The 12330-nt window shown below is 53.4% G+C and overlaps 6 protein-coding genes across 6 annotated transcripts; 4 read left to right on the forward strand and 2 right to left on the reverse strand.

Moving 5' to 3' along the window:
* Positions 1–5222: 5222 nt before the first annotated feature.
* QC763_0092200 (uncharacterized protein) lies at positions 5223–6758 on the reverse strand (the record flags this gene model as incomplete). The annotated part of the gene is made up of 2 exons (XM_062906250.1): positions 5223–6575; positions 6686–6758. 2 exons carry the CDS (start codon positions 6756–6758, stop codon positions 6268–6270), a joined length of 381 nt encoding a protein of 126 aa, XP_062762781.1. The 3' UTR covers positions 5223–6267.
* A 264-nt stretch (positions 6759–7022) lies between these two features.
* Positions 7023–7882, forward strand: QC763_0092210 (uncharacterized protein; the record flags this gene model as incomplete). Its single annotated transcript, XM_062906251.1, has 3 exons — positions 7023–7299; positions 7361–7696; positions 7755–7882. Exons 1-3 carry the CDS (start codon positions 7233–7235, stop codon positions 7880–7882), a joined length of 531 nt encoding a protein of 176 aa, XP_062762782.1. The 5' UTR covers positions 7023–7232.
* A 384-nt stretch (positions 7883–8266) lies between these two features.
* Positions 8267–8708, reverse strand: QC763_602965 (uncharacterized protein; the record flags this gene model as incomplete). The annotated part of the gene is made up of 2 exons (XM_062914137.1): positions 8267–8479; positions 8523–8708. The coding sequence occupies 2 exons, from the start codon at positions 8706–8708 to the stop codon at positions 8267–8269; spliced, it is 399 nt and encodes a 132-aa protein (XP_062762783.1).
* Positions 8709–9013: 305 nt separating this feature from the next.
* QC763_602960 (uncharacterized protein) lies at positions 9014–9743 on the forward strand (the record flags this gene model as incomplete). Its single annotated transcript, XM_062914136.1, has 2 exons — positions 9014–9642; positions 9704–9743. 2 exons carry the CDS (start codon positions 9014–9016, stop codon positions 9741–9743), a joined length of 669 nt encoding a protein of 222 aa, XP_062762784.1.
* A 513-nt stretch (positions 9744–10256) lies between these two features.
* Positions 10257–10511, forward strand: QC763_0092240 (uncharacterized protein; the record flags this gene model as incomplete). Its single annotated transcript, XM_062906252.1, has 2 exons — positions 10257–10295; positions 10359–10511. 2 exons carry the CDS (start codon positions 10257–10259, stop codon positions 10509–10511), a joined length of 192 nt encoding a protein of 63 aa, XP_062762785.1.
* A 38-nt stretch (positions 10512–10549) lies between these two features.
* QC763_0092250 (uncharacterized protein) lies at positions 10550–11611 on the forward strand (the record flags this gene model as incomplete). The annotated part of the gene is made up of 1 exon (XM_062906253.1): positions 10550–11611. One exon carries the CDS (start codon positions 10550–10552, stop codon positions 11609–11611), a length of 1062 nt encoding a protein of 353 aa, XP_062762786.1.
* Positions 11612–12330: the final 719 nt, after the last annotated feature.

Here is a 12330-nt window from a genome sequence, read left to right on the forward strand (position 1 = left end):
TGAACCACATCTCCCATCTGATCTGCGCAGCAAGCCGCCGTCGATAACCCTGGGAGAGCAAGACATCTTCGGAAGGGTACTGCAGAAAAGAAAAGTGAATCTATGTGGAAGGGTGGTACAAGAAATCGAGAGGGGTATTTATCTCCTTCTTCTGCGATCTGCCGAAGCCTTTTCCTTCTCTTACTGCTTCGATTGAGGGAGAGGGACTTTGCTGCTGGCGGAATTGTGGAACACTGTTTCCAACTAGGTTAGGTGATACGAAGTGGTTGGTAGTTGGCTGGTATCATTGGGTTGTGGCTTCGTTGTCTTTTTGACATTACTATCGTTACCTACATCGATGACTGGATCTCCGGCTGAGCGAGACAAAATTCCCGGTTGGCATAGAAAGCTGGGTAGTAGTGTGGACTTGTCATACAGGTGGGACTGGGGACTGGAGGTTGGAAAGGGGATTGTATCTCTGCATGCATTGTACTGCCTCTTGAGGGCCCTTGGATGGAAGTCTGCTGTATATCAAGTCTATTCGAGTTACATGACATCAATTACACATGAATTCATCTCTTCCTTCAATACTCCTAGAAATATCACATTCCCCCCTGTCTTTTATCGGACCTCTCACCCTCCAACCCGCCTCCGAACACACCCAAGTCGTGTAGTCACCCGCCGCTCAACCCTCGGCACCGATTACCACCAACCCACACCCGTCCAAATCTCCAGCTCCAACCAACCCAATCCCGTCCCGACCGTCAGGTTCATGGCACCCAACGATAGGCTCTCCATCAAACACTCTTTGTTTCCGGGTCCGGATGCGGGTAAGTTGAACGACGGGTACGGGTGTTACCAACAACGGCGGACTGGAACCTTTCCACGAAGCGGATATAGAACCAAGTTGCCGGGATTGTACGGAATCTTCTTTTTTTGACTGGGACAAAAGATAAAAGTTACATTGTCATATCACTGGAATGATATTCTTGGGGTACGATTCGCGGCCCTTTGGGAATATGTACTGGGCTTTGCTTGCTTCATATGTGTGTATGGTGGGCGTTGCAATGAGGGAAGTAATGTTACACTCATCTGGTGTTGCTTTATCTTAGTCAGCCCGGTCTTTGCTGCTGCTCCTGATTGATGATGTAACTGATCAAACTTGGGCATCATTCTTACTGTCTACCTGCGGCAACTGTAGCCGGAGAGAAAATTGCTTCCTGCTCAGGGTTCCCTGTCTTTTTTGTCTTGAGCAAGTTATCTGACCTTGTTTCGTGATGGAGTCATGAAAGGTACCCAATCCCGGCTGTAAACAGGGAAAGACATGTCCTGCAAGAAAGGAAACGGAAGCAAGGAGTTAATCTCGCCGTGGTGGTCAAGCAAGAATATCCCGCGCATCTGGCGGAGGTCGCGGGCTAAAGTACCGCGAAATCATCGTGTACTATTTCCAGAACACATTCCCCTCGCTTCTGCGTGGGCCTCTCGGGTTGAATATAGCGTCTCACCGATGAAGGCCATGTCAACCGATCGAGACGGACGAATGAATGGCAACTGATCCGTGGATCGAAGCGGGAAGAAATTGGAAAGCCATGGTGGTTCAACGGGATGAGGAATGCTTGTTGTCAACCTGGAAGGCAGCTGGGAGTATGAGGTGGTAGTCAGTAGCTGTTTGCTGATACTCCAATCTCCCGTTGATCAGCTCCATGATATGATGGCATGATCCTGTATCCCAGAGTCCTTTACCCATGAAAATCATAATCCTCATGTCATCCTCACCCATCATGCACCAAGCAAGCAGTTGCAGGAAAGAGCTGCATCTTCCCAACATTCTGCCCAAATTTAGGGAAATTTTCCAAGGAGAATATTCTCCGTCGGAATAAGCACCCGAGCCGTGAGAAAAAAAGAAAAAAGCCTTGGCCTGCGTTTTTGAATACCCCTTCTTCTGCCTATAATTGTCTCAACAGCAGGTAGAGATCCACCAGTCATCATCACAGTGAGGTAGCCAGTCAGTCATATCCACCGGACAAACTGCAAGCTCAGGGCCAGACCAGCCTTACAACACCCTCCGACTTTCCTACTTTGGCCAAGTCAAGCTCTCCCTCCTCCTCATGGAGCATGCGTGGCACCCCATTCTGGTAAATACCTTGTAACGCAAGAATGCTACCCTCTCCCGCCTCAGGACCAATGCAGCCGAGATTAAAGGACACAACGGCGTAGATCTGCGAACCGCATGCATAGGTCAGGGCGATCATATAAGGCCTCATACACTTAAGACTGCAGCTATTGGATGAGCGAGACTCCAACAAAAATCACTGGGCGGCTCTCGAAGCCTTTTCGCTGTGTCATTTGTGTGTGTGTGTGTTATCCCTCAATCCCAAAAGTTGACCAAGTGCCAGGTAAGATCGACCTCTTAGGCGGGGAAATCTCTTGTCAGATCTGAGCATTTAGGCCCTTGTTTTTACCCCTTGGGCCGTGCGGTCTTTACCACCTATTATCCCCTTTTTATATCCGGGGTTGAGCAAGAAAAGATAAATAACTTATCGTCACCTCAGGGTCAACGAGCGGATCCTCCCTCCCCCATCCCCCCATCACATCTGACGCAGCCCAAGAGCTTCTAGATGGATGACGGGACACATTTGCGGGATATGTTGACGCCTAGCCAAAAGTCAAGTCATAAAAAGGGGGGCCAGCATTTTGACAGGGGGGGCAGCCCCCAAGAAAAAACCCAGGGTTTGAGTAGTAGTAGAAGAAAGCAAACCCGTCAGTGTGTACATAGAAGTTCCAGGATGCTGCCGTGTCATTCTGGGCTGTTGCGTGGTGGAGTGGTAAGCACAAAGCGCCGTTGCATCGCGAGCGGGTCTTCCGTCTGTTAGAGCAGAATCTGGGACAAGACCAAAGCCGTTCGCAGTCGCTACCAAAGGTTGCAACCCTACGGAGCTGGCCCTCAACCAGCATCCGTGGATGGTTACTTTTTCATCCCATCTTTTCTTCCGTCCCGTTTCGCAGGAGCAAGCAGGAATTTGTCTGTGGGTTGCTCGCCCCAAGCACCCCAAGCACCCCAAGCGCTCGGCGATGGATCCTGCCGCGGAACACCCTTTCGTCCGATGTTGACGTGATGGTTTCGGCAGGTTTTCCACTACACACACCCTCTCTCGAGGAGGCCTGATGATGATATGTGCTGAGATTTCTTGAAACGCCGGTCCAGTTGACGTTCAAATTCCTGGAAGAAGGAGCATGATCTGCAGCGACCTGGTGGCGCCGAAAAGCAAGCTGCAAGCAATGCAGAAGCGAGTGGGGGACTGGAAAATGCTGGAAATAGGAGGGGCAATGACGGGGGTGGTATAATAGCCCTGGGGTCTAGAGCTTTGGAGTATCAGATGAAAAGTCAAAGAGTATCTAGATCCATCAGACAACGTGTGGTCTTGACATGTGATCAGTTATCAGATTAGTTGGCGCACTCCGGACTCAGTGACATAGCAAGCAAACTGGGAGGGTATCCAGACTCGGAATGAGCCCCGTGGTGATGGGTAAATTTCCCGGCCACGAGGAGACAAGGAAAGAGAAAAGAAGATTTGACGGCGGTGCCCAGTGGCCGACGGGAAAGCTCATGGTTCCCCACACTACATGGGCTTTTGGAGCAAGGATGAGAGAAGTGAAGATAGAACCAATGGGTCCAAAAGTCCTATCGTCAACTCTTTTTGCTCGCAAATGATGGTCGACGGCTCTGGCAAAGAGGTATAGAGTGCTGACGGAAGACAGTGGTTCCGTGTCGAGGGGCACATAGCCCTGGACGAGCTGAAAGATGACCCTGACTGATACCAGTGTCCTACAAGAGGTCTTTCTGGAGTCAACACACCATTGTAATTTCTTCCTGCGGCAGGTACAGCAGTCACAGACGGGACGATGCACCGTGATAGCAGTGATAGAGGGACCGTTTGTGGACATCCGTCATGACAGCAAAGACAAAGAAGTCGAAGCTACCCTACATGCTGCCACTGGCTACCCAGCATGCAATTTGGGGAAGGATCATGTTGATCTCCCATCGATCAAAGAAATGTTCCATTCTCTGTCTCTGCCCTGTTGACGTCGATAAGAGACAAGACCGGACGAGCCCAACCGAGGCTACGCGAGACAAGACGATACGAGACGAGTGCAACCGTCTGTGGGGTGCACAGCGCTTCGATGGGGAAATGCAAGATTGCAGATGGACCCGTAGAACCAAAGAGGCATCCATTTCATCGCTTCTGGCGAGATGTATTTTCCAACGAGCAGTGTCGTTCGGACGCTTTTCTCAAGTTCCAATTCTTTCGGCGACTTGCCCAGCCCAACTTGGTCCTAAAATGGCCCCTGCATTCCCCGAAGGTAACCTCTCGACGCAAGTCTGGATTACATCGGAGAACGGAAAGTGTGATGATTGGCGGGGTGTCAAGTCGGCGGGGGACCAGCTATAGTAGTGTATGCAGACTGAGAAAGATGCTGATAACTGGTGATGGGGCGGACCAGTTTTCCCCTAGGCGTCCGCATGAGCACCGATAGACATGGCCAGTAACTGAGATCCGGGTGTTGGTGTTGATTCTTTTTCCCAAGTGCCGAGCTGGGCAAATAGTAGTGCCTTTGCCCAGGTTCGTCATGCTTGCTGTTGATACAAAAGTCAAGTTTGATCAACGACAGGCGCCAAGCTTCCAGACACTGAGAATCATGGAAGCGATCTTCCATGGCCAAAGCGCCGTGGTTCCCCCACATCACTAACTACAAACGGGCGCTTGGTGCTACCGACGCCTGTTCGGCCGTTATTTGCGTGTTCGCGTCTTTCTTCGTAGCGTACAGAGCACTACCGGAGCTTCAGGACGGGCCCGACTCGGCACATCCCCAGTTCGTATATCTCCGAGACTTCCAGACGTCCTCCGTCCGTAGCCATGACCTGTCACGACCAAGGCAGGTAACCGAGGCATCTCGACCTTGAATCCTTGAAGAATGCGACGTGAAGCTCATGGAGGTGACAGCATGATCCTCGGCAGAGAGCTTCTCCGGCGTGTTGTTGTCAACGGACAGTGATGAGAGTGGCATCTGCTGCTTCAAGACACGCACCCACGAAGGGCCACACGATGCTCCCTGTAACCCCTGACTTATATTAGCCCAATTAAAGGCAGCAGTGGGTGATCTTGCCGTCGTCCGTCGGGTGTTGTCGTCTGGGCCCCGGCCCCAGGATGTGACATGGGATCTGATCAAATCTTGTTGATGCTCGGGTGGCCCCAGCTTGCGTCTTGGGGATCGACGTCCTGCACGATGTTACCCTTTTTGGCTGGCCCACGGGCATGTCGCACCAGACCCAACAAGGAAATCAATTAAAGTTTAGGGGTTGATGACTTACACGTACTTTATCTTGACTTCGCGCCCACCACCCCCAGATATCCGCGCTAGAAATCCATACTGTAGAGGATAATGCCTCCCCTTCCACATGATGCTTCCATAGGTGTTCATTGCGCCGGACGCGCACCGTTGTGCGTGCTTTCATCTCGAGGTCTGTGCCTTTTTCTCTACCAGGACATCCTGTAAAGAACAGCACCGGCGTGGAAAATTCTAAGGAGCCACTGGGGTGCCAGGGGGAGCACCCCATCATGACGGAACCGCATGCCACGCCCGCAATTTGTGCGCGCTGTGGAGGGGCGATCTGCCGTCCAAATGAGAGTTCGCAGCACACGGTTTACCGACCTGTACCTGCTCTATTGGGGCAAAGCAATCAGATTGTTGGGCGAACTCCTGCCGCACATATGCGCGTGAATTGGGATGAGGAGATTTGTGTGCTCAAACTGATGGAAGATGTTCGTGCTGTGTAACCAGCTTCCAATCGACTGAGACACCGTCTGCAGCTTTCATTGGTCGATTTTTGTGATTCGCTCCTGCGTGCTCCGGAGCTCTGGTGAAGTGCCATACTGGGAGTGGTGGGGTGGTTCAACCACCCTCAGCAACCCGACCTGATTTTTGTTCCGAGCTTCCAAGGTTGGTGTAGGTGGTCGGATGCTTCTAGGTTCCCTCCTCAGCAACCCGGAATACCCTCTCATCCTGAGACGGCCGCCGACATTGAGATCTGACTCCCCGGAGAGGGCCCGGCCGTCCACCGTCGCCGTGCTTCGGAAATTTTGTGATGGCGGGGAGATCAGATAAAAGCGGTAAGGCTAATGTTAGCGCATGTACGGGACAGCTGCTCGGCACGCTCACGGCGGCTCCAAAACGGAAGACTGTGGCCACGGGATGGGCCTTCTCTTGATTGTGGGTGGGAGCTGCTTCTCATTTAGAAATCCACCCGCCCAAACGGCTCGCTTCCCGAGTCGAGCGTACTGCGGGCAACGCATTGCCTGGCCGAATTGGGAGGGGTATGATGTGTAACTCAAAGACCGGATGAAATGTGATGGACACCGGGACATTGGAAAGATCAGACGACTCGGTTAGGGCGAGGTTGGCAGAGAGGAGACAGAGGTGCACTGGTAAATCTTCGAGGAACCCCCGCCCACGCCGTCGGGAATCGGGATCCGTACGATAGCGGCCTCGCTGCCAGGATGGGGGCGAGGTGGGTACAGCAAAAAAGGTGTAACCGCCTAGCACTGCAACGCAAACGGTCACTAATGTAGCAGATGATGAAAAGATGCAAAGAGGTGTAAAGACTTTTCTTTGAGGGAGACGAAGAGCAAAGCGGAGATAAGCGTACCTATAGCATCGTCGATAACGCCCATGATCACCGTCAACCCAAGACAAGACCCCCTCCAAACTTGACACAGCATGAACTCGGGAGATCCTGGGTGATGCTGTTGACGAAGGAGATTAGATCAGACTGTACACGATGGGTACACCACCTCGCCGTGGACCTGAGCGAGATGTCGTCACAGCGGGCTGCTGCAGGTGCATATCCGCACACCCCATTTCTTCCAAAGCTGAAGAAAAGAACTTTTGATGTGTCCGTGGCGCTGACACATTCGAGGCACGGCCATGTAAGGTTTCAGAAGGGTGCATGTACTGGAGGTCAGCCTTGCACATATCACCCTCGAAATTGGCCCTGCTTGATAAAATACCTCACAACGTGCCACATCTGGGGTAATTCCTGTCAAAAGCTGCGCGCCAAGATGAGGAAGTTGAGGTAACTCTTAATTACATTGATATTATTACCACAAGAGCATGCCACCACGGTGCCTTTACCAGTCTCCCAGTGCACTGCTGTACGGTTTTTTTGGTAGCGGCACCTAGGTTGTCCCCCCCCCATGCTCTGGTGCCCGGGTCCTTGTCAGGGGAGCTCGTGCTTGCCGGCATACCCCTCCAAGACCTCATGTTGGTGGTTCCTTCCGTCCTGGGACCGAAATGTCAAATTCTAACGGCAACTGTGACCCAGCTGTCGATAACCGGGGCAAGAACGACCGTCCTACCCGTAATACTGGAAGGAGCAATCCATCATCTGAGCTGTCACCCCAGATTACTCCGTATCTACATACACTACTCTTCCCCGGATCGGCTCCCAGCGAGACAGGAATAGCTTTACTCACGTCTGGGTCCCTCCTCATCTCGCGCCAGCGGATCAAGATCATCGACATCCGGCCCCGCCCCCGTCATCTCGGCGGCACTCGGAAGATAGCTCTTGTGGGCCCCTGTTGCGCATCCGTTCTGGATTTCCGGGGCAGGTCAGCTCCAGACGGGAGTCTTGATACGGGACACGGACGCGTTGATGAACGTGCGAAGCTCCCTCTCTCTCTCAAATCTCAGCGCTGTCACTAAAAGAGACGATACAGCGGAGCGGCCCTGGGCCAATCGACGTCTCCCATCGGCGACCCGTCTGCATGGTGCGTTACTGGGTGCGTTGCCCAGCGTTCGGTTCCAACTGTCTGCAACGGCACTGGTGCACTGCTACCCAGTCTAGCTGTCGGTCATATTAACCGTAGCAGAAGTAGCAGGGAGGCACCCAGACGCCCAAAAAGTACTTACCCATTCCCTCCCATCGCAGCGACTGGGCTCGTTCTCGATTTTGAACCCTCCCCTTCCCCCCTCCACTGTCTGTGCCCTGTAACAGCCCTGAGATGACCGGGGGGGTTGCTGGCATTGTGGTTTACCCTTCGATTTGCAGCCATCCATGGCCATCCACCTACCAGGGTGACCTGCCTACGACTATCCCTGCTCCGTCTGGCCCCATCTCAAATGCGCCGTTGCTCTTCTTTAAGTCGCACAAAAACCACCGGCTTCCACTGGCTCCAAATCTCTCCTTCAACCGACCGACTCTCACTAGCCGCCCAGCCTGAGAGCAGTATCACCGAGCATCGATATATACGGCACGACGACCACCCGGCACCTGGCACCTCTCCAGCACCTTGGGCACCAATCCGTACGCGCGCCTTTTCACGCCTCCAGCTCCCCAGACGACCAACAGGGTGACGATACACTTCTTCTGCAGCTCTCCGATAGTCTTCCTCCAATCTTCGGTCATCTGGCGCAGAGCACTAACACGGTTGTGCGCGCTGTGCTGTGATACTCGATTCACCAGGACTCCCCATACCGGGAATCACCCTCTGCGTCATCGCTTGTCTGACAACCAGGCCTCCTTTCTCGTGCGTCTGCAGCCGACTCCTTCTCCAGTAAACAAGCGGCCGGTTCAGTTCGGCCGGATCCTGCTGTCGTCCATCCTCAAAAGGGGACCGCTGTCTTGGACCAAAGAAGAGGCGCCAAAGGCCCGCCTCCGAAGCACTTGCCATCTCACCCCACGTCAGACTTTTGCATCTTTTCGAAAACATCATAAAACCTCTTTCAGGAGACCCGCCAAATATTCTGGCCCTCGAGGACACCGGGCAGTGACACTCTTGAACTTGGCTGCATCGGGTAATGTCGATCAGCGTCTCTGGATCTGGGGTACGGTCTGGAAGTTTGTCTCCCCAGGCGGAGACTTCCGTGAGACCATCGTGTTAACTGAGCTTACACCGACGCCGTCCTCATCGAAGCCCTCGAGCCGAGTTAGACGGTCACCTTCCGGGCTCTTGGCTACGCCAAAGCCGCCTCCTCCATGCAGCGCAGCCATCCAGGTGACGACTCCTGGACACCTCTCGGCCAACGCCGAGGGATATCAGACCTGGCGCGATCCGCCTTGAGTCTCGACTTGCACTGGGTCAGGGCAGACACTGAAAGTGCTGCTCGTCAGAGGAGCTATCCCTCTCCCCCCATGTCAGGATCTCCATCGATCCCCCCTAAACTCAGCCAGGAGGCAGCCGAACGGGCGCAGGGAGGCTATCAGCCCATCACGCAGGATGTTTACCGTGGAATCCCAACATCACAAGGTCACGAAAGGGCGCAGGCGAGCAACATAGCAGGACCTTCTCGGCAGTTCCTCACCGATCCACCAGAACGAACCGCATATTCTTTCCCTCCACAGCAATCTGAGAGACCGGCACCTCAGCCTCTTACTTACTCCCATTTGTCCAGCCAGATCGGTGGACAACCAGGGCCGGCATATCTCCCAATCCCAGGCACAGGCAGTGCAGTTGGGCCATCGGGACAGCTGGCAGCTTCCCAAACCTATCCTTCAGCACTTCACTCACAGCTGCAAGATCCTCTTCAACATAGCTCTGCAAAGGCGAGGAAGACCAAGGGGCATGTGGCATCCGCATGTGTGCCGTGCAAGAAAGCCCACCTTCGGTTGGTTGCCCTGTCAAAACCTGTTGGCATTGCCTAAAGACACGAGACTGACAGCTTGCAGATGTGACCGTAGGTACCCAGAGCCCTTTCGCCCCGATTGATCACAAGAAGCAGGACAGAAATTGGACGCAGAGTGTGAGCAGGCATCGCCAACTCTGCGGCACCGCAAATGCGATCCCTGGTTTTGATTGACATGATATTGTCAACAATTCCGGGATTGTTTTAGGCGCGGCATCGACTAGCGCCTAGCACCAGTGTGACGCGGTATACCCCCATGAGCAATTTCTGTTTTTGGCACGGCATACTCAAGATGAGACGACCCACTAGGCCAGTGACGAATGGGTTGGGAACTCTTGGGCCGCCCGACTGCAGGAACGGGTGGAGGTGGTTCTCAAGCGGGTTCCATGATGTTCCGGGCCCGGGTAGGAGAATGCAGATAATCCAGCATGCTTATGCGTGGATGAGCTCGCCGACAGTTGGCTCGCTACTGCAGCGCGGATGCTTGGTCCTGCGGCAAAACCGGGCCGCTGCCCTCGAGGTGTGGTGGGATTCCCGCAAATACACGGCCCGGACGCCTCTGTTTCCACCATCGTTTTAGCCATGGTGGCGCCGAGATGGGAATGGGCTTTGTCGATGAGGAATCCCAACTGCTTGTCCTTTCTGTTCACCAAGTACTTTGAAGTTGCGATTAGAGAATCTGCTGACTGTTTTCACAGCGGAGCGACCTTGTAGCCGATGTGTCTCTCAAAACAAAGCCGATCAATGCGTCGACGTCCAGCACAAGAAGCGTGGGCGACCCCGGCTTCGAGACGACAACCAGACGAGATATGAAAGCGGGGGGAGGATGGGAAGTGCAGCAGAGGTCATGAGAAGGCCCTTGACATCCGTGTATGGTTCGGGTTCCACGATGGGTATGGTTCAAAGTGACAGTCTCCGACGCACTCAGTCGTATCGCGTGCTGAAATCTCAGCCAGCCGAATCAATCGCACCGAGATTCCTCGAACGAGGTTTGGCAGCTGATGCAAACGTTTTTCCAGCTCCCCTATCGATATCGACAACGAGGGTTCCCGAAGAACCAGTGGCATACTTGAGGGTTGTTGGCCTGGAGTTTTTGAAGGCATCGGCAACCTTCTACAGCGCCATAGGACGGCCGTCGAGAACGGGTTTCAAACTGCTGGAGGATGTACTTGCACCCGGTGATCGCGGCAAGGCCGAGAGAATTGACCGACAGACAAAGGAGGAGCAACGGAACAGAGAGATGGGACTGCCGGCCATGACGACCGTCGATGAGCAAGCCCACTTTGCTCAAAGACTCGGGTTCGGCGCAGATGACATTGCAAGATACCAGACAGACTGGAGGGTGGAGCATCTTACCTTTGAGGGAGAAGATGGTCAGCATCGACAATTTCCAACTCGATTTGGGCTGGTGAAGGAAGATTCGGTTTGGTTTGTCGTACTAATCCTCCAGATCCAGCCACCTAGACCATATCAGTACCCGACGCCCTCGCCGAACCCAAGAGACAACACATATCCTTATCAGCCCACGCCCCTGTCGTTTTCCCAGCCCACGCCCATGTCAGCGACGTTCGATCCGAGGCAATCAAGGCTTGGAGAGCCTTCGCCCTACGGAGCGAGGCAGTCGATGGCCATTGGAGCCCCGCCACCATCGATAATGACGGGAAGGAGCCCTGGCCTTCCCTCAGGTTACGTCCCATCTCCAAACAGGCCGAGCTACCCAGAAACGTCATCCTCCTACCAGGTACCCAGAAGCGAGATTCATCCTCCATCAAGTCGGCCGCCTCAGATGCAAGGGTACCAGCTTCCACCGTTGAACCTTGGGCCTTCCACGGGTCCTTCCCAACCGCAGCCACAAGAGAGGCAGCCTCGAGGAGATCGACCACGAGTTGATATTGGCGGTCTCCTTGATCACCCGGGTCACCCCAGGGATCCACCACCACCACAACAATGATACTCATGATGAGATGGGCAATTCAAAGACCAGGATATGGGAGCGGCGGTGCGATTTGCCGTGGGATGTCAAAAGCATGTTGTTGATCATTTTTTGGTTAGCTCCGCAGGTTTGGATGCAGGTTTCGCTGGGCAGGAATTTTCGTGAAGTTGATCGCGCTTTCGAGTGGCTTTGCATAGATGATACCACTGTACAATTGGCAGAAGTTGTGGGCCGCGGTGCATTTTTGGGCGTTGGAATGTCTTTGTGGAGGATGTTTGGGGCATATGCCATTGTGTGGCACTTTTCTCTCTTCTTTTTTGTGACTTTCTGTTTCTCTTCTGTGTTCTTCTTCAGACTCCTTTTTCGCTTCTTTTCATTTCTTCGACATCTTTTGACTTCTCTTCTTTGAGCACCGCCGCGGCGGGCTTGGTTGTTGGCTAGGCGGCACCGGGCTTTTTTTCTTCTTGTATGGGATTGTTATCCCTTTTTACGCAGGTGGAAGGGATGCCGCGCTTTTTTGGGGGAGGATTATCTTTGGTGGACTTTTCTTGTATGAACTATAGCGTGGTGGATAAATGCGGACATAGCGATTGGTACGTGTGAGTCGGAAAAACCGGGAGTAGGAAAGGATATACTGGGAATTAACTGTCAATGTCTTGTTGGCTGTGTGATTGGGAACTGTTTGTCGATGATGTTTGTTGTGTGTTGTGTGTATATGGCTGCTGTCGTTTGGGTTG

The sequence above is a fragment of the Podospora pseudopauciseta genome, chromosome 6 (assembly GCF_035222475.1).
Source record: "Podospora pseudopauciseta strain CBS 411.78 chromosome 6, whole genome shotgun sequence".
NCBI classification, from domain to species: Eukaryota; Fungi; Ascomycota; class Sordariomycetes; order Sordariales; family Podosporaceae; genus Podospora; species Podospora pseudopauciseta.